General features: G+C 34.1%; 1 protein-coding gene across 1 annotated transcript; it reads left to right on the plus strand.

The window, feature by feature from the left end:
- Positions 1 to 12,435: 12,435 nt before the first annotated feature.
- On the plus strand, positions 12,436 to 24,484 carry LOC129230169 (merozoite surface protein CMZ-8-like). The gene is made up of 2 exons (XM_054864571.1): positions 12,436 to 12,559; positions 23,964 to 24,484. Exons 1-2 carry the CDS (start codon positions 12,436 to 12,438, stop codon positions 24,482 to 24,484), a joined length of 645 nt encoding a protein of 214 aa, XP_054720546.1.
- Positions 24,485 to 25,383: the final 899 nt, after the last annotated feature.

Below are 25,383 nucleotides of genomic sequence, written 5' to 3' on the forward strand. Positions count from 1 at the left end.
TTTGCATTACCTGTGGGGGGGGGGGGGAGTTTATTTTGATTTCATGCTTGGTCTATCGCTCCTTTAAGGTCTTGGGCCGAAAATTATTGGTTTCCATTTTCATATAATTTTCTTGCTCGATGTTCCCACACATTTTCCATTGGATTTTTATCTGGACTAAGCGATAGGCAGTTCATCACATTGGTATTATATATTTGATGTGTTAGGCACATGAGCAGGTGCTTTGTCTTTCTGAAGTACACTGGATGGGAATCCCAGCTAATCCTGCATCAGAATAAAATGGCCCTCTAATATTTGGACTGATAGTCATCAGAGTTCATGCAAAAAATGCTTGTCTATTGAATTCAAAAGCATCTGAAAGTCATTACTTTATCCTCCATCTCGTCTGTCGACAAAAAAAAAAACCTTTTTTGTTCGTGTCTTAAATCATGCCAGTAAAATTATTCATTGGATCCATCCAAGTTGCTTGGTTCCACTTTTTCTCAGTACTAAATATTATTGACAGCCATTTGTACCCAGTGTTCGCGCTCAACTATCCGTAACCTGGGTCCCAGGGACCCATTAATGAAATAGATTTGGGTCCTTTGGTGGAAAAAATGAGTCCCTTAAATTTTAAACATGAAATCTTAGCTTATAAACGAATAATATACAACTATTTATACTTAGGGAAAAGAAACTATCCACATAGTTATTTAAAGGTATGAAATAAATTAAATTGGTTAATTTCGTCCTTTTTTCTGTGATTATCATATTTTCAAATAATACACTTGCAAGACTTAGTTATTTGAGAAACTATTTAATCAAATACAATAAGATAAACTCAAAATTTACTTTAAAGTTGGATTTTACCATGAAACAAAAAACAAATGCCCTTGATTGATCAAGCAGAAAGCACTCCCTTAACCTTTACTTTTATAAAAAAATTCCTAGGTGTAAAAAAGCGAACAGCCCCCCTCCATGAATTATCAAATATCATTGGCAATTTATTAGAAATAGAAAAAATTTGCAAGCGAATTAACCCAACGCAAAAATGGTGATCGCAAAAACGAAACATTTTCTGACATGAGTATGAAAATTGCTCATTTGCAATCTTAAATTAGTATATTTGACTTCATTTTGACTATTTCAAAACATCTGTGTTGGCTTTCGTGTTATTTTTAAAATCTCGCCATTTTCAAAATGGGGTGATTTTAATTGAAAGTTTGCAAGTCCAAATAAAAATAGCCCATCAGAAATAGGTGAATTACTAGAAAGTGAACATGATCCAAGTGCTTTTGTGTAAAATTCAAGTATTCATAAGCAATTTCACAAGAAAAATGTGAAGTTCAGAACTTTGTGTTTAGCGCGATCGGGAAAATGTTCGCCATTTTTTTTCACCCCTGCTTTTATTGAGGATGCAAGATAATGATTTTCAAAAGTCATTCTGGTTAGATGAATGCAAAATATCCAAGCGTTAACTTTAGAGTTGTCCTGTATTAATCCTGAAGATTGCATTGAAACCACTCTTACGTTTAGTCTTTATTGCTGTTTTTAGGAATTTCCTAAGATAAAAGTTGAGGGAGAACTTATTCTTAGAATACAGTACAATGGGATATTTATGAACATGCAATATTTTGCTCCCTGAGCTCTGCCCAGGAGGTCACTGTAAGCTCCAGTCTTATCACTAAAATTCCATTGACTGATCAACAGTAGGGGGTGTGTTTGAATAGCTGATAAAGAAATAGGGTCATTTTAATCCTTTTCTATTGATTCTCCTGGTTGTTTAAAAGCATTCACTAGATAGATCTTCAGCATTTTCCCCATTTTTTTTTTCTTCTGGCTTTTATCTTTTGGGTGTTCTGGGTCCCCAGGACCCGAATTTTCGCGGAAGTTGCGTCCGTTTCCCGCAAATTTGCGTAAAAAACCCGCTATAGCGCGTAAACGCGAACCCTGGTACCCATAGGATGTCATTTTCTCTGCCCTGTTTAAACCTCAGGTTTGTTGTGGTATTGGGTTTAATTTACTAACGTTTTTGGCGATTTGTAACAAGAAAATGAGCTTTCTCGACTATTAGGGGTATTAAAGGACAGTCTTATTCCAATACAGAAGTTGCTGGGCGAACTAAACTGTATTTCAGCCAGAAAGAGCACCTGATGCATCCCAACTAGTGATGTGGATCGGGTAAATACCCAGCGGGTAGGTAAATATTTTTTGGGTATTTACCCAAGGCCTGGGTAAATACCAAAAAACTGGGTACAGTAAACCTTTAAAGTTGACCACCTTTGTAAGTTGACCACCTGTCTAAGTTGACCAATTTTGTCAGGAACGGAATTAGTCCTATCCTACATAATGGAGGAAAACCTCTGTAACTTGACCACCTCTCTATATTGACCACCTGTCTATCTTGACCACTAATATACACCAGCTTTGGTTTGGAGTATTGTAAAAAAACTCTTTGTAAGTTGACCACTTGGCAAAAGCAGTAGATTGTACTAAAAGTTTATTCAGTTATGCGTCAAATAAGCAAATAGACATTTAAGAAAAAACCTATAAATATTTATGTTTCCATCGAAAAACATTGGGCTAATCTTAAGTAATGCGCCTAACTTGAATAAGGAGTTATTTTGTTGATAAGTAGATTGCCACGGTTACAAATGTACAAGAAAAAATCAAATGAAGAATTTGAGTCACTTTTAACTTGTTATGAATTTTTAGGAATTGTTAATTTCAAGTAAGTAGATTTTCATAAGCAATGAGACAATTTTTTTTTTTTTTTGATCGCTTTACAGAAATTTTAAATTTGTATGATACCTTACACGTCATTCTGGTAATCTCTAAAAATATTTAAATAATATTTTTTCTTATTCTTTTGAAGTAATGTTAAACAATGAAAGTGAGTTTAAAATATTCCAATTAGTTAAAAAATGAATGCATGGGGCAAGAAATGACAAAAAAAAGTTTTCAGTACTACCCTGTACCCTCTATAAATTGACCACCTGTCTAAGTTGACCACCAAAGTACTGCACCGCAAGCGGTCAACTTACACAGGTTTCACTGTATTTTATAATAAAATGCAAAAAGTGAATGGGATTATTTTAAAAAATCTTAATATGAAATAATTGGTCAGACTGATATATACATATGTATTACACAGTTCATGATATTTTTTATTGAAAGACTTGATGAAATTATAAAAGAAACATATCGTGAACCAAAGAATCTTTCTTTTCAATGTCATAATTGGAGAAGTATAAGCAATTCAATGATGAACTTCTGGATTTCAAAATCACAATCTAGGCTAGTCATATCCAAAATGAAAAAAAAAAAAAAAAAAAAAAAAACGTGAGGGATGTTTGGAAGAATAAACTGAGAAGTTATTAAGACTATGATGTTATTTAGTTATTTTATTGCTGTTTAAGTGATAACGTGACAAATATAGAAATAGTTTTCACATTATAAGCAAAAATAAATAAATCAAAATATTGTTTTCTGTTGCCTTGCTCATTTGCATTTGCTCCCTGGTACTTCATGATGAAAACTGATTTCAACTATTTTTATTGACATTTCGATTATATTTTGATGTCATGGAGGGACATATTACTAGGTTATAAAAGACTAGGACCTTAAAAAATTGATGTTTGCTTTTTTTGTAACTAGTTAAGCTTTTTTACTTTTTATAGAATGGCTTTTTATTTCTGAAATTTGGCTATCAACATTGAATGGGCATATCCAACACATTTAATGTGAATATCATATTAGATTGCTAAGTTGTTTCACACAATAATTCTTTAAATATGTGATCAAAATACAATTTTTGGGCAAAAATTTATTGTTTTGTATATGGTTGGTGGAATATATCCTGAAAAGTATTTTAGTTGAATATAAATTTTTGAAATAAATACCCATTTTGGGTGTTTACCCGGACATATACCCTGGGTATTTACCCCTAGAAATAAATGCCCGGGTATTTTACATCACTAATCCCAACTCAACAAATTTTCTCTTCAACATGAATAAAATCACTGTCATTGAGTGACCCTCGGTTAGTGCAAACTTAAATCTATTGCAAAACATATGCAACATGGGGAACCAAGATTATACGAAACTGGAAGCCAATATCTTTCGACACAGGAATAACTTGATACTTGCGATGGAAAACCATGTGTCTGTAATGGAAGCACAATTTCGTATTTACATTTGTAACTGTGTTTCTCGACCTTGAATATTATTTGTAAACTAAAAAGCATCTGTAATTATAGGACACTCTAATTTCTAGTTTCCTTAATAAATTGTGCGACAAATACGAGAGGCCGATATCCTGTATTGTGTTGGCCCAATCGGTAAAAGACAACCGTAACATTCGCCATGCACTCAGCTGGTTGTGACAGATTCAACTAAATGCTGTAAGTAGGCAGGAGATTTCCTTCGTCTATAGTAAATTATCGCTAGGGAGTACTTTAATCTCAGAATCTCATATGGAAAAGCAAGTCTAAACTAGGATAAACTGAATCTAAAATTTTTATTGAGAAAGGAGAGTTCCTGAATCTCTCATCACTTTCCCTGTACTTTTTTGAAGCCGTGATGTCGAAAAAGCTCCTAGGAAAGCCCCAGAATACTTCTCTTTACGTCACTAAACATAGCGTAGAAGTACGTTTTTAGGCTTTCAATTTTGAAAAATTTTCTTAGGAGAGTGACGTACTTCACGTAAGACAGAGTACTTTGACGTAGCACACACTAGGTGCACACAAAGTCCAAGTGTTTTACGTAGTTATCATTTTTAAAATATTCAAAACTTATTTTTGCTTGGTTTTAAAAATAATGCTAAAAGCATTCTGATATATATTCTTATCAGATTCCTGTGGATAAGTGAACGATGGAGTGAGGTTTTAAGGTTAGAGACTTGTGTGACTCTTTACCTTCCAGATGCTTTCCTGTTCCATGAATTTTACCAAGGGTAGTCTATGATAGGACTCGACCGATGCATCAACGCCAATGGTTCAACACTTTAGCCATCGGCATCGGCGGCCGATGCTAGCTTGCAGGAAACATCGGCCTTAAAAAACATCAAAAAGCCAATGGAATTGGCCGATGTTTTCGAAAAAAAAAAGGACCTTTACTGTTTTACTTTTTAATACAAAGTAAAGGGAATTATTGTTTTCATATAAAATTGTTTACATAAATTTCAGTATGAGTTTCTATTTTAGTCACTCCTGAAATAGTTTTTAATACTGCATTCAGGTAGCAAACAAGTTAATTATTGCGTTTTTTTTGCAGTTGGATGTATGTATGTATTTCTCATAAGTCATAACTCAAAAATCGTAAGCTGTAAAAGGTGAAAATTTCGCATGTGGGGTGTGCGTACATTCCAGTTCTGCACTTCCCTTTTTGTTTTCGATCGGGTGTTCTAAAAAGCCTATTTACTCTTTTTTTTGTGGCTATTAATTACATATTTCAATGCAAATCTAATAAAGCTTCTCAGACTGGCGATCATTTGGTGATATGTTGCTGAATCAGAGACCAACTTGGAAACAAATATGAGATGGCAAAACCAGTTTTCGTATCATTTTTTTTTAAATTCCCGTTGAACCGACAGTATTTTTTTAATTTTTCAAATTTGTAATATGAATCAGAGTAATGCAGTCTTTTCTGTGTTCGCTTTGGGGAGTTACAAGTTTGGGGCCCGTCGAAAAACATTTTTGGGCCCTATTTCTCTTTCACTGAAGTTGTAAAACATTTATCGTAAACATTTTGGTAATTCCTACGGTTCCCCTATGGTTATGGGGCCTCTCGCGAAATTGCAACTTTACATATATTTTAAATCTGCCACTGCACTTCAAAACAAACTCAGGTGCAAGTTTTAAAAGGGTTTTTATGCTCAATGTTTATGATTGTTTTGAACTCGATTTTTTACGACTAATTTTTGTATTTCCGAGAGCATTTGCGTGCCTACCCTCCACCTCCATCTATTTCTGAAATAAAATTCTTGTTGTACTTCCGAGTTGTTTAAAACTAACACCATTCATAAAATTAGAAAAACAAATTTTAAACTTAATCTATTATTTAGGAAGAATTTGGAGCATTAATGTAAAAAAATGATTAAAGACGCTTTGAATGGTGACATAATTCGGAAATCAAAGAGACTTTTGAATTTTTTCTCCGGAAGTGCTGAAGTAGATTACTAAAAAAATGAGGCCGAAGTTAAATGTTGCGAGTTGCTCCAAAATCAGTGGATGATCCTTACCCTTCCCTCGTCGTTTCAAGCATTTTTTTAAATATTTAGCGATTATTTATTTTGCTCAAGAAATCATTTAATGTTGTATTTCTCATACTTCTTTCACCTATATTTCATAACGCGCCATATTTTTTGCATCATTTATCGCGATCGATTTTTTTCTATTGTAAGTAACTATTTTTATGTAATTATATAAAATCGATGAATAAGTTATTTTTGTTTTCATCATATTTTTAGTAATATATTATAAAAAGTTTCAAGGATTTTCTGTTATGCAATTTTTTTTTTTAATTTAAGAAAATTATTGCTAAATTGAAAAATTTAATTTGAACTTGTTCATAGTGCTTCATAAAAGATTAAACAATCAAATTGTTCAATATTATGTGTGCAAACATCTGATCACACAATATAATGTATTCAGTTATTATTAATTTGGTATAATATCGAGTTTGTTTATTGTAGCTGCGCATTGAGAACCTTGCTCTGTTCATGGCTGTTTCTTTTTTCAGCAAAAAAATTGTCACTGTTATAGTTTTTATGAAAAATGCAAACTTTTCAATTCGTAAATTTTATTTAAGTATAAAAATATTCCTATTATGATTTAATATTGTAATTTATCTGTTTCTCTTTTTGTTTAATTTGATGACTAAAAAATGTCTACGTGCAATCTTTTTACTTTAATTGCATAATTTGATGACGGTTTCATATTTTTACGAGGGCTGTTTTTTTATCAACTTCCGATGTGGTATAAAAAGAAAACTAGTGAGAGTAATTAAATAAATTTATTATCAAAAGTGAGTTACATTTCAACATAATTGCCATTTAAATTGAGGCCTTTTTCATACCTGGGTACAAGCTTCTTTATACCTTCTTCATAGAAGTTTACCGCCAGTGATTTGAGATGGGTTTTCATGGCGTTTTTTGCAGCCTAACTTGTCACCTCACTTGTAACCGTACAATAGTGTATAGGGCTGACCTTGAAATCTCAGGAAACCAATCAGATAGGTCCATAATGGTAAACCTCCGATTACTTCTTAGTTTGGTCAACTTGATCAACGAGGTCTTCGTTCCATCTTTAAATTTCCTATACCAATCCTGCACTGTCACTCATAAAGTTTTCACCGTATACTCGTTTCATTCTACGGTGAATTTCTGCTGCGGATAACCCTTTAGCTTGCAAGAAGTGAATGACACTTCGCAACTCACACTTGGCGGGAGATCCTATCATGGTAGCCATGTTTATGTGTCGCTTGATAAACTGGTAATGGCGTCGGACGCCCGAAAACGAGTGAGGTTGTATTGGGAGAGGTGCGCAGTCGACTGCCGTGCATTGCTGGCCGATGCTCGCTCTGCCATCTAGCGGCACGATCGGAAGTTGAAAAAAAAAAGAGGCCTTGTATTATTAATTTCTTTTCTTTTTTTTTCTTTTTTGAATGATTAAGCAAGGTAAGGAAGACTGGGGATACTTGATCCCCACTTTAGTTTTCAATTTCTTTCTCTGCTGCAAATTATCAATTTTTTTCAAAAGTACGTGAACAAAGGTAATTTTTTCCTGTATCTGACAGTATTTTTTTAGTTGAAATTAAACGGGAAGTTTTGGTAAAATAATTTTTTTTAAAAATTTCATAAAGGGATCATGTATCCCCACATCAAGGGATAAATGATCTCTTCAGGGGGGGGGGGGTTACTTGATCCCTCTGTGAAAATACATAAACTTTTCGGCATCTTATTTATGGATTTTAGTTTTCTACATAATGCTTCTAAAAAATATCACCATTTCTAATTTTTATTACTAGATTATAATAATGTGAACACAAAATAACCCTGTTTCAAATTTCACTAGACATTTGTAAAAAAAAAAAACCCACAACTTTCATAAACTTATGATGCTTTTGATCAGTTATTTATCATCCAATACAGTTGGGAACAAAAATATATTTTATACATAATACAGGGTGTTCAATCAGGGTTTTAACATGTTGTAATATTTATTACACCAAACTTACATTCACAAGTGATATATCAAATGAAAGAGAAACTCGAACAGTGTTTTGTTTGTTGGCATCAGTGCGCATGCGCGTGGAATGTATCTGCTACAATCCGCTAGAATGCGCTTGTAGCAAAGATGGCAACTGAAGAACAGAAAGCATTTTGTGTTTTACAGAAAACTTCATCTTTCAGCTAGATGGTGCGCCGCCTGGCTGGCATAATGAGGTACGCGATTGGCTTAACACTAGAAAGACGGCGTTTTGCGTATACCTGGAAAGACGAGCAGCGGTCACTTTGACCGGCATACTTAAAATAATAGAAATTTCCTCCTTTCGGGATTTTCAGCCATTGAAAAGATTTGTTTCACAATATCAAAGTTTAATTTAACAATTAATCCTAATATAGTCTGCAAATAAGTCTCAGATAGCTCTTTTTTATTTTACGTTCGATCAAGTGAAATACACATGCTTTACACAATTGGCATTGAGAAAGAGGAAATTTGTACAAAAAAGAGGAAATTTTCTTAGCATGTAATAACTAACAAGTACTATAATCAATCATGCATGTGTTTGATTTAAAAAATATCTTAATATCGCAAGATACCGTACATTACTATCTTTTACAGTATTTCGAAATACTTATGTTATCACGTCACCTGTATATTAGTCATTAACAGTTTTTTGTTTGGAAGTTAGAACAAATGCTTGTAGTTTTAGTTCCGCATAATTTAATTTCACACTATTTTAATCTTTTTCCTGAGGTACTTACTTTTTTTATGCAGCAAAATTGATCAGTGGGGATGACTTGGCAGAAATTGAAGAAATAGGAGTTCTGTTTTTGAAATTTTCTCCTTTTTTTCGGGGTCGGACCCTTTTCACTCTTTCTTTCACTACTTTTTAAATTTTGAGCATCAGTTTTTATTAGCAAGGTTTCTTCTCATTCTAACTCAGAAGAACAATCCTTTTCTGCAAATCTAGGCTCCGAAAAATATTCGCAATAATCTCATGAAAGCAAACTATTCTCATCGCTAGAAATATATTTCTCTTCAGATAAGTCAGACTGTTCATTCAAACCATAATCTGTTTTCGATATAAATCTGCAACAGTTTCAGGAGTTCCTATAAGTTTTGCCTGTCAACGGTTCATCTCGACATCATGAAGATAATTATGTGACTGAGCATTTCATTATCACCGAAGAAAATAAACGTCAATGCTTCAAGCAAAGCACATGTTTTGGTACACAAAACAATTCCAGCAAACATTTTTGTAATTTACCTGTTTATATTTACTTCTTTTTAGACCCAAAGTAATTTCACGTGTCCAGTCACATGCTTTTCAAATTTACCTTTCCCAACTTTGCCCCCTGTGCAGATAGCAGAAAACTGAAACCATGCAACCAGCAGGTGTTTCGCATTTTCCTAACAGTTCAAAGAATTAAACCTGACCAACAGGTACTACTCAAGCTCAAAAGAACATTACTCACCCTGGCAATTAACAATAGTCCATAGTACACACAACTGATAAGCGAAAAAAGAAGAAAACGGATGCATAAAGAAAGGTTCACTTAGCGGTCAAAATGACCGTAGTCAGTCTTTCTAGGTATAAGCATTTATAGCGACTATAATAATAATCCTAAAAGGAAAAAAATTACTGTTGTAAAATCTTAATAAATAGTTAGGAAAAGTCAATGAAGGAAAAAGAGTTTGAAAATTAAACGCAGCAAATATGAGCATTTAAAAATCGTTTGCGGTCAAAATGACCGCTTCTGACTTTCTAGTGTTAACCTAACTGTACCCGACAGCTGGATTGGCCGTAAGGGGCCTAATGTAACAGGGCTTGTTTCCCGTGGACTCCACGGTCACCCGACCTAACGCCGTGTGATTTCTATCTTTGCGGGTTTATTAAGGACCGTGTGTATGTGCCTCCACTGCCAGCCGACCCTCCCGAATTAAGGAACAGAATTGAAACAGCTGTGGCAGCAATTACTAATGAGACACTCATCAAATTTTGGGAAGAACTCTCATATCGTCTTGACGTGTGACGAATGGTGCTCACATTGAACACTTGTAGGCTATTATGTAACACTGTTTAAGTTTCTCTTTCATTTGATATGTCATTTGTGGCTCTAAGTTTGGTGTAATAAATATTATAACATGTTAAAACCCCGCTATTCATTTTGAAAATCCCTGTATAACAATTCTATATTTTAGAAATAAAACTAACAATTTTTTTAAAGTAGCGTAATGAAGCTAAAATTACTGACTGGATGTGTGCAGGTTAACACATTTTGTCATTTTTTCAAGAAAAATAGATTGATTAAGCATATTACCTTTTTGCTTCAGAAAACGTGTTCAAACACTAGAAATCCATTTTTGCATTCTATCCGCTAATCTACATATGGGGTCTACATAATGGGCAACTCACTTTTTTGATGGAAATCTAACTATAGCAAAGTCATTTTTTTTCTTTCAAACAAAGATTTGACATCTATTTCAACTTGTTCAAGCTCATTCGTCTTATCAAAACATAATTTATGAGTCGAGTTAGTTTATGTTTAGATGTTTGAGGTGTTATGTGGGTTATAAATGTGAACAGATATTTTAATTGCTTAGCATATTTACTGCAGTGATTATTTAAATCTATCACTCAAACTACGATAAATGTTATTATGTTAACATGGTCTTGAATGTTTAAAGTTAATGTCAACTGAGTAAACAACATTTATATTGTTTTCATTGTGTTTATATTGTCATATGGATACTTGATCCCTGGGATCATGTATCCCTCTAAACGAAGGGATCAAGTATGAGTTTTCAACTTGCTATTTCATAACGTTTTTGAGTGACACAAGTTTACACGCATGAAGACATCACAAGAGAACATGCGATAATTAACTGAGAAGGTGTTCAGAATGGATATTTCGGAAATTTATATGTTCTGAGGTACATATGCATGTATGGATGTACCGAAAAAACTCGTGAAGTTTAAATTGGGTGATCGTAAAATAGAAATTTAGGTAGAAACCTGATTTTATTTTTGTGACTAGAATTCCCTATTTGTAGAGAGGTAGTAGAAATGAATAAATGATCCTTTAAATCCCTGACAATCTTAATAATTAATTTCCGTTAGATTTTTTTTTTTTTTTGCCATTGGCCATCGGAAATCAACCATTTGGAGAAAAACAATCGGCCATCTTTGAACGATCGGCCAACAATCGGCATCGGCCCATCGGGCACAAAATGCCATCGGTCGAGCCCTAGTCTATGATTGCATTTCTAAAGCTTATTATTTCGGAGAAAAGCCCAGACATTCTATTGTAAACAAAGATAGAATAAATTAGTCTTCAATTTGGAAAAACAGAGAGAGAGAAACAAAATTGTGAGGGAAAATCCTTTTTTTTCTTTTCCTCTAACGTTGCTGAAAATTATAAAATTGCGGTTTTTGACATCACTGTTGAAAATATCGCTTGAAAGGGAACTCTAGAACACCTTCTCCCAATTATTTTCCATTTAAGCCGATATAGATGAACCAATTTCGAGAAATGTCCGGGAGATTTTACCAGGTTCCTCCCTTTCCTCGGGTTCTTCCTATGTTGTCGATATAGAAGTCTTAAGATATGCCTTTAAGACTTGTAACCATTAGTATCCTTCTTTCAAGGTACATAAAAAATATGTTAGCGTTGGCTTTATTTTATGTTTCCCAATTTTTTTTTTAGAACTCTATAACTTGAATTAGATCCTTAAAGGAAAATAGGAACTAGCGGTAGTCTTTGCTCAACCTCGGAAGAATAAGAATCAAGATCTGGCACTGTTTAGTTTAACTTTATTAATTTTTAGAGATGGGCCAGATTATTCTTTTGCTGACTGGGTCAAAGTCAGACAGTCTGCCCCTGATGATGGCTGATTTTAGGTAGTTGTTTTTTTCAGCAGCTTCCTGGTTAAAACAACTTTACTCTACTTCTCTAAGTTTGTTATGGTCCCATTGATTGGTTGATAGGTTCAATTCAGTATTGAAATATATTTTGAAAAAAAAAAAAAAAAAAAAAACAAGATGTATCATTTATCTCTTCCCTAGCTAATATTAGTAACTTATATTTTATTCTCTTGGTCTTTTTTCCTGCTAGCTGTGTCCGACTCCTCGGACTCATTCCAAAATTTTGATTCGACCCTGACGACTGGACTTTCTCCCACTGACCCTGCTCTTCGGGACGCCCAAATAAAAGAACTCATTAAATGCATGTCTGAAATGCAAAAGAAAATGGACAAGTTAGAAAATACTATGAAAGAAGAACAAAATAAAAGACAAGGATTAGAAAAGGAAGTATCAGATCTAAAGGAACAGTTGAAGAAGAAAGACAAAGGTACAAAAAAAAAACTTTTTATTCCATGATAAAGTTATTTTTAGCTCAGTTTGTTGAACAGTTTCCCATACTGTTTTAGCTAATTACATATTCTTACGCAGACAGAGAAAAAAGTAATGCCACTAAGTGTATGCGAAAGGGAACAATGGGAACTAAATTAAAGTAATAAAACTTCAACTCTTCTGACAAATGCAACCTTTTTGCAAACAAGGGGTGATCATTTCTTGTACCAGAAGTTAAAATCACACGCATTTAATGACGCTAAATCATAGTTATTTATGTGGAGGCTTAATACAGGGGTAGGAACTGGCCTAAAATTTCAAATTTCCACCTAAAATTCTTGAAATTTCAAATTTTGTCCTAAAGTTTTGAATTCATTATTTTATTCCCTACATGCGCTGAAAAATAAAATTCAACCTAGAAATGAAACTTTTCGTTATGATATGCCTATATTTTAGAATAAAATAAACTTGCTAGACCCTAAGAAATTTTCTCTAAAGAAAGAAAAACCTATGCAACTGCAGCTTTTTTGTTCTGGTGAAGGAAGGGGGGGGGGGGCAATTAACCAAAACATATGCTCAGTATAAAGCTGTAGTTCTTATCCTTACTTTGTATCTGTTAAAGTCATTCTTCTTATGCAAAAGATATATAAAAATAAAATAGCAAAGAAAATAAAAACAGCTGTGCAGCTAATGTTGCAGAAAAGCAAAAATGTGTCAATCGTGGGGGAGGGGAGGTATTCCCTCCTTCTCTGAAATTGCAGTTCTGTGATGGAGGGGTCTTGATGAAAGGTATCAGAGCTAATTGAAATAAAATAAATACAATGTGTTGAGTTAGAACCCAAAAATAAACACTTGGTTCAAAAAATATATTTAGAGCGAAACCAAAATGCTTCTCGGAATCCCTAGTTCCATGCTGTTCTATGCTTTTGTTTTGTATTAATTTTTGGACACAATGAAAGTTATTTGGATAATTTCTTGCATCTATCCTTATCAGTAGTGTTCCCATAGGGTATAATACTCCATGTACACTGTATACTCTCAAACATTTTTTAAACAGATAGCTTTTAAACTCAAGCTTCTGAAGTGTTACTGACACTACCAAAATCTCGGAATCCCTAGTTATATGCTTTTGTTTTGTATTAATTTTTGGCAATGAAAGTTATTTGGATATTTCTTGCATCTATCCTTATCAGTAGTGTTCCCATAGGGTATAATACTCCATGTACACTGTATACTCTCAAACATTTTTTAAACAGATAGCTTTTAAACTCAAGCTTCTGAAGTGTTACTGACACTACCATCCATTATTATTCAGCTAGATTATTTTTAACTCATGATTTATTTTAATGATTTGAAGCAAAAATCTTTATTTTGTTGTTTGGACCACAAAGAGACAAATTTTTTGATCCACGATGAGACGTCTCATTGTGGCCCAAACAGCAGTAAGCAAGTGTAGATTACTTATCTGCTTCTTGTTTTAGTTTGCAAAAAATAAATTTAACATTAAAAAAATAGGCTAGACTTAAAGATATTTGTATTTTAACTAATTATTACCAAGTGAACTTTTTATTTTACTACACAGCTTTTTAGAAAACAAAACTAGAAACCTGTTAGGTGTTGCCAAACATGGTACTTATTTCAAAGTACTTTATAGTTATAATAATATTTGTATAAAATAATTATATAAGTTAATTATCAATTAATATTTGGCATTTATTATTTTATTCTTTTCTTGTTTTTAAATCCAAATGATTTTTTTTTTTTTTTTGCTTACTGTTTCGTATGTAAGGAACAAGCAGTTTTAAACACTCAAAATATGCTTTAAGTAAACATAATATTTCTTTGCAACCCTGGGCCTGAGTCAGGGGATAGGCTCTTATTACTCTGGTCGTTAATAAAAAATAAAATATTCTTTTACTTTAATTTTCTTTTCTCTCTACTGAATGAAGTTTCTGTGAATTAACTAGCTAAAGGTACTTTTTTTGCAGACTTTAGGTAAAGATACAATGATTATTCAACTGTCCCATAGTGGACCATAACCGGGCCACAACAAGACACTTTTCAACGCATTTAACTCTTTTTTTTTCTAACATTAAATGAGCTAAATTTGGTGCAATATACTATAATTTGATACCTTTAATATACTCAAGTATGTTTCTGTGCTTTAGAACGCAAAAAATATGTGTTCTTTGTCTCATTGTGGCCCACCCTCCCCTATAGTTTAATGTGCAGGGACCAATTTAAAAAACGTATAATTGATGAAATGTATAAAAGAGAGAAACGTATGAACGGTGCTTCACTGTAGCAATCCTTTCTAATATCATAAATGTGAAAGTGATTTGTTCTTTTGTTACCGTTCTAAGCCTTAACTACCCCATACTTGCCAACTCTACTGTTTTTAACGGGAGACTCTTTTTGCTCCCATCTCCCGATTTTCCGTTTTTTACCTTTTTCTTCCGTTTTTGCAATCAATCATCAAAAAGTTTCACTTTCTTCTCAATAGATGGCGCCCTTTTGTAGTCACCTACCAACATCAGGGGAAAATGATTTTTCCAATTTAATAACTCATTTCGTAAAAATTTATTTTCGGAAGCTTTCCATGTTGCATGTTCAAAAAAACACATGCTTTGCCGAAAATTGCCGCAGATTTCAATCCCTTTGCATCTTGAAAATATTTCCATTATTTTGAAAATTTGAAGTTATTTTAACATATGCTACCCTATACCTACTTATTTTGTATTTTATTTTCATAAAAAAATGATTTCTTTTGGGGGATATTAGTAATTAAATTTTTGTAGCGACTTTTTTGGTAGAGACTATGAAATGTACGAAACTTTGAGCAATTAACTCATTATTTGGTTCTCTTTTGCTGAATTTTTTATTTTCCTTTCTGTACCGATGAGCTTACATATGAGAAAAAGCCCCATTTCACTTTAAGTTTAGTATTTATGTTATTTAAAAACATAATTTAATAATTTTGTTGTGAAATATGTCGCTGGTGAATCATCTATATACCTCTAGTGGAGAATCTCCTGTTTTTCTTCTTCAAAGATTGGCAAGTATGCTACCCAACTGTTCACCCTGAAATTTTGTACACATGTTGTCGGGGTCTGCGAGGTGAACATAGGGTGCCTTTCTTTTAGAAAAAAGATGCCATGATTTTTATTCCAATTTTAATGAAAATCATAGAATTGCAAATATCTCATTAAAAAAAAGTCATACTTGTTTGATTTTTGCTGCGTGTTAAAGAGCCATTAGAAAGCTGCACAGGGGGGAATTTTATACCCGAAGTTCAAGGGATGATTGGGACGCCCCCTAATTCGTCATTTTGAGTTGATTTCATAGTCTGAACCGAGGCTTATCTTGATTTTTAGACTCACATATTGCCAAGCGTTTTAGACAAGGAAGTAGTATTTTCATATTACGAGTATGACGCGAGGCTTATTTTGGTTCTTAAAGATTTAGGTGTTTTCTCTACAGAGCTGAGATTCTCCCGGCAGAAACTGGTTTTTGCCCTGCCCGTGGCAGAAACTGGTTATAACCGGTAAAAACAGGCAGAAACTGGCAAAAACTGAAAAATGTCTTTAATAGTTTGGATAATTATACTAAATGATACTTGTTGATGTAAACTATAAAATGTAACTCCATTTCATCTCATTGTAAAAAATAAAATTTCTTTCTATTACCTTTGATTTAGTTCAGAAATAGCAGATGCTCAAACCACTTAGACTAATATAACAAAAGGACGAGAATCTTGAGGGCGCTTAGGAAAAAGAAGTGGTATACGGATTTAAACAGGCAGTTACTGATTGTCATTTTCTAGCCTATACGCTGCATATAAAGTGGTTGGGATTGAAATTTTCATGTGCTCAAGAAAAAAGCGCCAGAATTTCACTTGTGAATATTAACCAGCATAATTTTGAACGTAACATCACAGTTTTGCAAAAGAAATTGATCCCATTTCACAAAACTTATTTTTCCAGTCAAGCATTTATAACAACCCCAGTTATTACATAGAGAGTCTGTTCAAAAAAGTGGAGGAAAAGTTTCACAAATCTTACTTGTACCTTGATTTTATTCCTGCCAGTTCTGTTGCGAGAATATTCCAAAGTATTTCATTTGTGCATATTAAATTAAAAAACATTTGAATTTTCAATCCACCTTTTCTAAGAGACAACTGCCGAGTACATACAATGTATTATTTAATTTTGAATGTTTTTGTGATTAAATTGTGCTTTGGTTAAAATTAAATTTTTCCATGCAAATTTTCTGCTGTTTATCAGTAATTGCTTTTATATCATTTTGCCAGTTTCTGCCACAAATGTGGCAGAAAGGGGTCTTTGTCATGCCAGTTTTAACCGGTATCTACCAGTGGTTTTAACCGCCTCGGCAGAAACTTGCCGACCCTGTTTTTCCAAGACAAGTAGTCGTTTTGCAAAATATGTTTTGCTGAAAAAAATGCATGAATACTATTTCAGAATCAAAACCATGAATCTGGTGCAAATGGTTTCATTTTGGGTTTTAGGATTTAACATAATTCATTACTCTGAGTGTAACAGCTGCAGTATTATTTGGAATTTAGTCGCAGCCATTTTACATACAAACACCTTTTACTTCTCGGCCCTTGCATATTACTCAGTTAACTGTGAACTCGGCGCCAAGATTTCGATTACAAAGATAATTGGCCAGTTTTTCAATTGTCGCCAAGTTTGTAATGAAAATAATTTTGCAAAATTTACACTATGCCAGACTCTCAACATTCCCGAACTTGTAAAACACGCTGTGCAATTTTTTTTTCTCTCCATTGGTTAGGAATATAGGTGTAAGCTAATCTTTGCAATCTTGCCCCACCTCGGAGCTGGTTACAAGCAATTTTTTGTCAGAATAATTACCTGTTTGACCTCACCATTTCCAATTGCAGTAAAATATGCCACGCAAGACATATGTGACAAGATAAGTAATCCTCCCAGTTTTTAGATTTCAGTTTTGAAAATTGTTCAATACGAAGCTTGTAAAACAATTCAATGTGAGGAAAAATGAAAAGTGTGTTCTTACAGATGACCAACTTATATCCCAGTTACAATAGAATGAAAATTCAAAAACCACTTTTAAAGCTAAAAAATAACAGTTTAAAAAACTAAAAAAACATGCTTTAGTAGCAAAATGAACTAAAAAGTTAACAATGATCTTTGGATGACAAGTATATAAAGTAATTGACCAAGCACTTAATTTTACTGTAGTAAAAAAGAGCGCGGGGGGCTGCCTATTTACATTTTTGCATGGATAACAAGTGGAAGAAATTTGAGACAACTCATAAAAAGTCCCCCCACGCTTTTTTTCTATTACAGTAAAATTAAGTGTTTGGTCAATTACTTTATATACTTGTTATCCAAAGATTATTTTAAACTTTTTAGTTCATTTTGCTACTAAAGCGTGTTTTTTTAGTTTTTTTTAAACTATTATTTTTATATTTCTGAAAAATATAAAGTCCTTATTACTGTTTTTTTTTTCTTTCTTTTTTTTTTAAAAATTTCTAATAAGATTTAGATACTAAATATTGCTAACACTTGTAACTCTTAAATGATATCTTTGTGCATGTGTTCGATTTTCGTAATGGAATGCATTTTAGTATTCTATTGCATTATTTCCATCAGCCATTTTGAATACTTTCTGGTAAATTCATGTGCAAACATTGTTACACTCCGCTGCTCTGATTTGTACATTGTAAGTAATTCTAATAAGCCACTGGCTATTTGTCCGACGGGAAAGTTGGACCCACAAACATACAAGTTAAGCTAAAAAAAGCGCTTTAAAAATGGAACTTTATGGATATGACTTCCTTACAACAGATTTAAATTTCAAGTGCTTTGACTTTTAACCCTAACTATCTCAAAACATTTGGAAAATTTTCAAAAGCAAATTGTTGCTCTAACACTATCTGTCCACTGCATTGAAAATTAGGCACCACAGATGCAAGGCACTGAAAAAAAAAAAAAAAAAATGTGTTAAAAAAATTAAATAGATAATATTGCATCAAAAGTAATATTAAAACATGTGCAGGTACTGTATAAACATTCAGATTTTAAAAATTTGATAATAATTTTTTTATAAGCTGTGTCTGCAAGATCACAGTTCAATGACACTATAAATTTTCAAAGAGCCTTTGACCATGTCTATAATTAATATCAACGCTTAAGTCATTCTTTACACTAAAAGTATATAGCAACAAACTTTCTTTCGCAAACAATAAATTAAGGATTTAATTTTTTCACTCAAGATGTACACTGCAATTGATTCGAGAAAAATGGCATAATTGAACAATTCAAATTCCTTGTGTAACTGTAAAGCAAGTTGAGATATTTTCTTTAAACGCTGGAATGTCTCGAGAGATCGAAATGTTGTCAATTTTTTTCAGTTAGTACACAGCCTTGGGTGGTTTTATAGTGAAAGGAGAGCGTTCAAGACAAAGTTTACCTTTTCACTTCATAGACATTGCAGTATAGCATATTTTCTTGCTGCAAAGTTGTTTTCAAAGTCTTTGAATTTCTTGTCAGAGTTATAATTTTTTAAAGTAAAAGTATAGGCTGAATTTCCAACGAGTTTTGAAGCAAAAATTAAGATGTTTGTGTGACAATTTTTCAAGATATATGAAAACAAAAAAGAAAGGTCGTGTGATTGGCCGGCTCTTTCGAAAAGCAAATAGTTTGTGCCTGTGAGGTCCGAGAGATCTTGCCGACTCATGAACTGGAAGCGACCGGAAGATGAAATGCAATGTGTTCCATTTAATTTAGTTTTCAGGATGCCCAAGTTACCATTAATAGCTAAATGGTGTTTTCTAGCTTGGAATCAATTATGCAAATTATGAAGTATTGGTGACAAGTTTTTTGAGCTAATCACACAAATGGTTTTACACCTGTGATTTTTTTCAGGAAAATAACTTATTATATTAATTTCAAGATGCTAAGAAAGTATGTAAGGCAGATTCCATGTCGTCTGATAATTTTGTTTTCTCTTGACAGAAATTGAAGATATGAAAAGATTCAAAATTGATGGCAAAAAGAACATTAATTCTGTTTTTCAAAAAGTATTTAACAAAGGTAAGTTCTTTTTTCATTAAAAAAAAAAAAAAAAAAAAAAAAAAACACTGTTCCTAAATAGAACAGTATGCATGAAACATCACAAATAAGTCAGTTAGTGCTCAATTTTATGAAACTTTAATGTGCAAACACCATCAATTTTAGAAGTGGTGTTGGGGCAAACCCCTAACCTAGCAGCATTGTGAGGACCATTCAGATCCTAATCACGGCATTACTAAGCTGTGGGGTTAGGTTTGCCGCCGCTCATATTAACAACGTTGAACTTTCTGATATTAGAGCAGTAACACTAAATAACACTCCTATGTAACTAGATTAAAGTCAACTGCATAAAAGAGTTGAATGTTCACATTGAATAAATGTTCAATATAAAACATTACTTTGATGCGTTTTATTTTGTCTTTGATGTTTTGTCACAAAATACAATTTCTCTATGAACATAGCTTTGGACCCTTTCAGACGGTTTTGGACGTAGTGTCCAAAACCTTGCCGACCCTGCATTCTAAGTTTGAAAAAAGGAGGTAGTAAGTTCTGGAAACTTTTAAAAACCTTCTGAAACTTTGAAGAATTTTCTCCAAGAAACGAACAAAATCCACTACCATCTAAGCGATGCAACAATTGGTGATTTTTTAAAAAATGTCACCGGAAAAAGATCCTTAAGCCTTGTTTAAGGGTTCAAGTGGTATTTTTTTTTAAATAATGAGGAGAGTTTGCTAAAAGGACAATCTTTTTCTCTGCTGTTGTATCTTCTAATTCCACTTTGACTCGTTTTGCGTCAAAAAAGAGTAAAATTTTTTTAAATCTTAAAGTGATACTAATACATCTTTCTCAGTGGTGTGCCGAATCAAAATATTTGAATTATGAATACAAATTTACTGATTGTGTACCTTGGCATAAAATCCTGAAATTAATTGTTGGGAATTCCAAATAATGTTATCAATTCTTTACGTTTATTTTGATACATTTGGCTTTATTTAAATCCCTATTTTCTTTTATCCTGCAAAGTCACAAATGCTAATTTCAATGATTGTAACGTATTTCCCGGTCTAGACACGTGCGTGCCTTACGTCGCGAAATGACAAAGTTCCTCTTTCATTTGATTGGCCGCCTTTCCAACATCGGGAAATATGCATCTCAAACGCATGTCTTGAAATCCATGCAAATGGCTCCGGCTGGATTCCTCCTCCATGTTTTTAGTTTCTCGGCCGCCATGCTCTCGATGAAGCAGTTTAAAATTGTAAACTGTATCAGCAAACCTAACGTTTAAATGAACGACTCTCCATTAGTCATATTGCAAATTTATCATTAATGGTGTTGAATGTGTACTAAATTATCGATGCTTCGAGAGAACATATTCTCCTATTTCATATGTAAACAGTTCGCCAAGGATTTCTCTGTATTACATCACCATGGAGGAAATAAAAAGAAATAGTTTCAGTCACAGGTATTGTTTTCTGCAAAGGACCAATTATTTTCTCCAACTCAAAAGGGAACTAATTAAATGAGTTTCGGCGCGATAACTTCCTTCGAACTAATCTCGACGCACGATACTAATGATGATTGTATTGGAGCTATACCTGTCTAATATTTGACCTTGGCACTTGATTCTTTTGAATTTTACGAATTGTTGCTCGAGTGTAATCCAGCGTAAACTGAATGAATGCAGAGGGAAAACTTTTCCGTTTCGTTGTTACAGAAATATGCAATCTGCTGTCTACTAGTTCATAGCAGTACTCAACCATAATTTATATGCATAATTTTCTGCAACACTTTCATAATATAGAAGGTTGGCCGAAAGATGACAAATGTGTGTTTACGGCGTGAAGTTTCATTTACCTTCAATGTACCTGTAAATAATTTTTAAAACAAAGCAAAGCGAGGCAGGAGCATTTGTGAGTATTTTAAGTAATATGTCATTAAGTATAAAGACAAATGTTTTAATAAAAGATGTAGCACTAGGACGTAGTACTAAAGAACTCAAAAAAAAAAAGGCCCATTCATGCTTTCTTTGGCGTACCATGATTTTAATTCCTATTAAGGTTTCATATTCTGAACGACAAGTTAAGAAGTACTGTATACCCCTGTATATTATCCACGGCGGCGTATAATCCGCAGATCTTAAAATTGGCCTAGAAAAAACTTCGTATAATCCAAGGATAATACGGTGCAAAAAAAATGAAGTTTTGATGTAACATACAGTTTAAGCAACTAAATTAAAAGCGTGAAGAAGTAATAACTTTTGAACTATATTCAACATTGAAAACAAAATAATCTAAAAGAAATGAAAGAGATCTTCTGGAAATTGTCATAATTGTACGCTAATTTCTCGAAGACAGAGACGAGGAAAGAGCCAACGGCCTAATCTTGTGCGTATGAAGTCTTCTTCCTTTACTGATCTCTTACCTAGTCTGAATTGTGTCAGAAGACATTCAAGATATGTAATACTATCAAGATACGGGAGCAATTTACGATCTCTAAGAAGAGCATTTAAGCTGTGCAAAAAATAAACAACATACAGGCAGGGTAACTATCAGACTTAGATAAAATGAAAAGCTTTCTGCAAACATAAATCCTAACTGGAAAATTTTCTTCAGATAATTATTTTGTCTAACTCACCCTTGAATAAAGAATTAAATTTATGTTCAAAGATGAAAGAGGCAAAAAAAAATTGCTTTAAATCTTTTTTTTTTACAATAACATATAGTTTTTGCTTATTTTTCACCAACTGAAGAAAACTGCCAAAACCATTATATTTTTCACACATGTGCTTTTAAAGTCTTTTGGAGAAAAGCTTCAACAGAAATAATCTGGTATTTTTAAAAAAAATTCCTTTAAATATATATATTTAATTAACATTAGCAGTTTGAAAAAAATATCTGCAGAACCAAAAAATTTCTGCAAATGGCATTGGGGCGTTTATCTATATTATGCACTAGTGCCACCCACAGGGCTTTGCCCGTAATAGAAAATTAAAAGGTCTTTTGGTTCGCCTGTATATTTACAAATAATGTATGGTGAGTTTTCTCGCCAATTGGCTCGTGCCCATGTTACGGTTCCACGTTACGATAATTTCGTAATTTACTAGCCCATCTTATGATCATTTTTCTCGGGAAAATGTTCTTAAAATTGGAATAGAAAAAGAACCGCGTCGAATTTTCAAAAAATCGCTTTGAGGTGCACACCCCCATGCTACAAAGTAACTCTGGCATATTTCATGAGAATCGCCCGAACGCCATCCGCGTCACAGAGATCCGACAGACAGACGGAGATCCGGACGGATCTCCGTCCCTCTGTCGGATTGGTCTTAATACGGCAAATTATCTTTTTTCAGATTCCTTTCCCACCATAGCTTAGTGTTTGAATCTAACTTTTGACTTAAAATAAAAGTTAGAATTACAGACGAAAAACCATCTACCTTTTGATCTAACATTTCTAAAGACCTCACACACTCAGTGCTTATATCTATTAAATTTAAGATTGCTGCGGCAGATTCATTTTGAATTGCAGGAATTCTAAAAAAGCGCTTTAGATGAGCATAAACTTGTTCCCGGGAATTTGAATAACGTTCCTCTAGCAGAGACCAAACTACTGCATAATTACTATCTACAATTGAAATCGATTGAACAATCCGAAATGCATCGCCTTTTAACGATTATTTTAAATACTGTAATTTCATTGCATCAGATAAATTTTTGTTCTGATGAATGCTTGCTAGAAATATGTCTTTAAAGGAAAGCCACTCGTGCAAATTTCCTGAAAACAGCGGTAAGTTCATTTTAGGCAACTTAACATTTGTCTCGGCATTAGAGTTCGATTCAACACTCGAATTTACCTTCAAGTCACTTTTCGCTTTTGAATGCTTTCGATGTGGTTCGTATGCCAATTCATCTAAAACATCGTTAATTTCTTCTTGCTCTTTTTCAAAAGACTCAGTAGCATCTTCATTACATGCATCTTCATTACATGCTGTTGTTTCAGTTTTTATTATTAGTAAAGAAGACTGGTTACCATCTGTCATTGCGAATCCTGCCTCAAAAGTCGAGGTTCAATGCTTCGGTGTCGAGAAAAAAACCCACACACGATCCGTGGCAGCCTGTGATCCGCACCTCATTCATTTTACTTTTTTAACAGCTAACCCACGGACTATATGCGGGATAATGCGGCGCCATGACAGCAACTAGATCACGTTCGGTCACACAGTTTCTGGCCTGCGTATTCAAAACAGTGCCTAAAATTGTTGAACGTTTGCTCCCCAAAACTCTTTGAATGTTTTCCTGAGCAACATCTTTCTTTCCCTCTCACCAACAGATGCTGATTGGACTCAAGCAAGAATTTCGCAGGCCAACCTCCTGCAAGTGCCGGGGACCAGCCGGCAATCGTCTACACCACCGTCCTCGCCAACTTCAAGGAGGCAATCTCAGGTATTCGGCGTTGCTGCCGACGACGACCTTGACTCTTCGGATGACGCAGATGCCACCACCGATCCCCCCAGCCCCCCTGTGTCCCCCAGTTCACCTGTACAGGTAACTATAATTCCACCTTCAGCCTCTCCCCCACCACAGGTTAATGACACGGATGCAGATGATGATGTTCCCCCACCCAACTCTCCCGTCGCCGGACCATCCACCACTGGACCAACAACGACCATCGCCTCTGGACCTTCAACAACCACCACCACCACCCACTGGACCTGCAACAACAACCACCACCACCTCCGGACCATCGGCCACACCTCCTCCTGCCCCAGCAGCCCTGCAGGCAGCCCCTGGTGGTGCTCAACTGCCGCAGCCTCGACCGGCCAGGCGGCGCCAGTGGGCGCTCGTTGCTGACCCTGGTCTCATCGTCGTTGGCAAGCGGCAGAGGCGAGCGCCGGAGCGCTACCAGGCCCCAGCAGACTCCCTGCGTAAGCGGGCCAGGAGGAACTAAGCCAGGGAGCCTTCAGAGACCTTCACCGCAGAGCTTCAGCACATATATTAAGGTAATTTTTTCTTTCTGTTCATCAACAATTTTTGAGTTAAAAAATGTTTGTTATTGATACCAAGGAAGTTGAGGAGGTGAAGTTTTTAATATGTAGGGAAAATGTACATTCGGGACACATATGCGTAGGAACACGGGATGTAATGTCGCAGTATATTATCGACAAATCGGGCAATCTCTTACGTTATCACTTACCTTATAATTAATTACTTAATCAGTTGAACAACCGAGTTTATGTAACTGAAATATTACACTTCCTTTAGTTTCACTTTTAATTTACAATGCAAATTAGTATTGATCTGCTAATCCAGTTAACATATTTTTTTTTTTTCAACAATAATAAATTTGTTTTAGTTTTGTTTTACTTTTGATTTACAATGCAAATTAGTATTTATCTCCTAATCCAGTCAACATATTTTTTTTTTTTCAGCAATAGTAAATTAGTTTTGTTTTACTTTAGTTTTACTTTTAATTTACAATGCAAATCAATAGATTTTAATTTTTCCAAAATATTGAATTTGTTTGATTTTCTAATTGGTTATCATACACAGGGCGTGGGAACACAGGGAGAGTCAATGTTTTCTTTGCACAGCACAAAAGTACACCACGCAAACATGTTCCACGACGACATTACATCCAATTATTTTATTTTCACATTGAACATCTCAGAAGATTTCTTGGTACTAACTTGAGTAGCAGCCATCGGCTGATGGCAGACCGACTGGGCAATCCGAGAGTTCAGGTTCGGCAA

The sequence above is a fragment of the Uloborus diversus genome, chromosome 9 (genome assembly GCF_026930045.1).
Source record: "Uloborus diversus isolate 005 chromosome 9, Udiv.v.3.1, whole genome shotgun sequence".
Lineage (NCBI taxonomy): Eukaryota > Metazoa > Arthropoda > Arachnida > Araneae > Uloboridae > Uloborus > Uloborus diversus.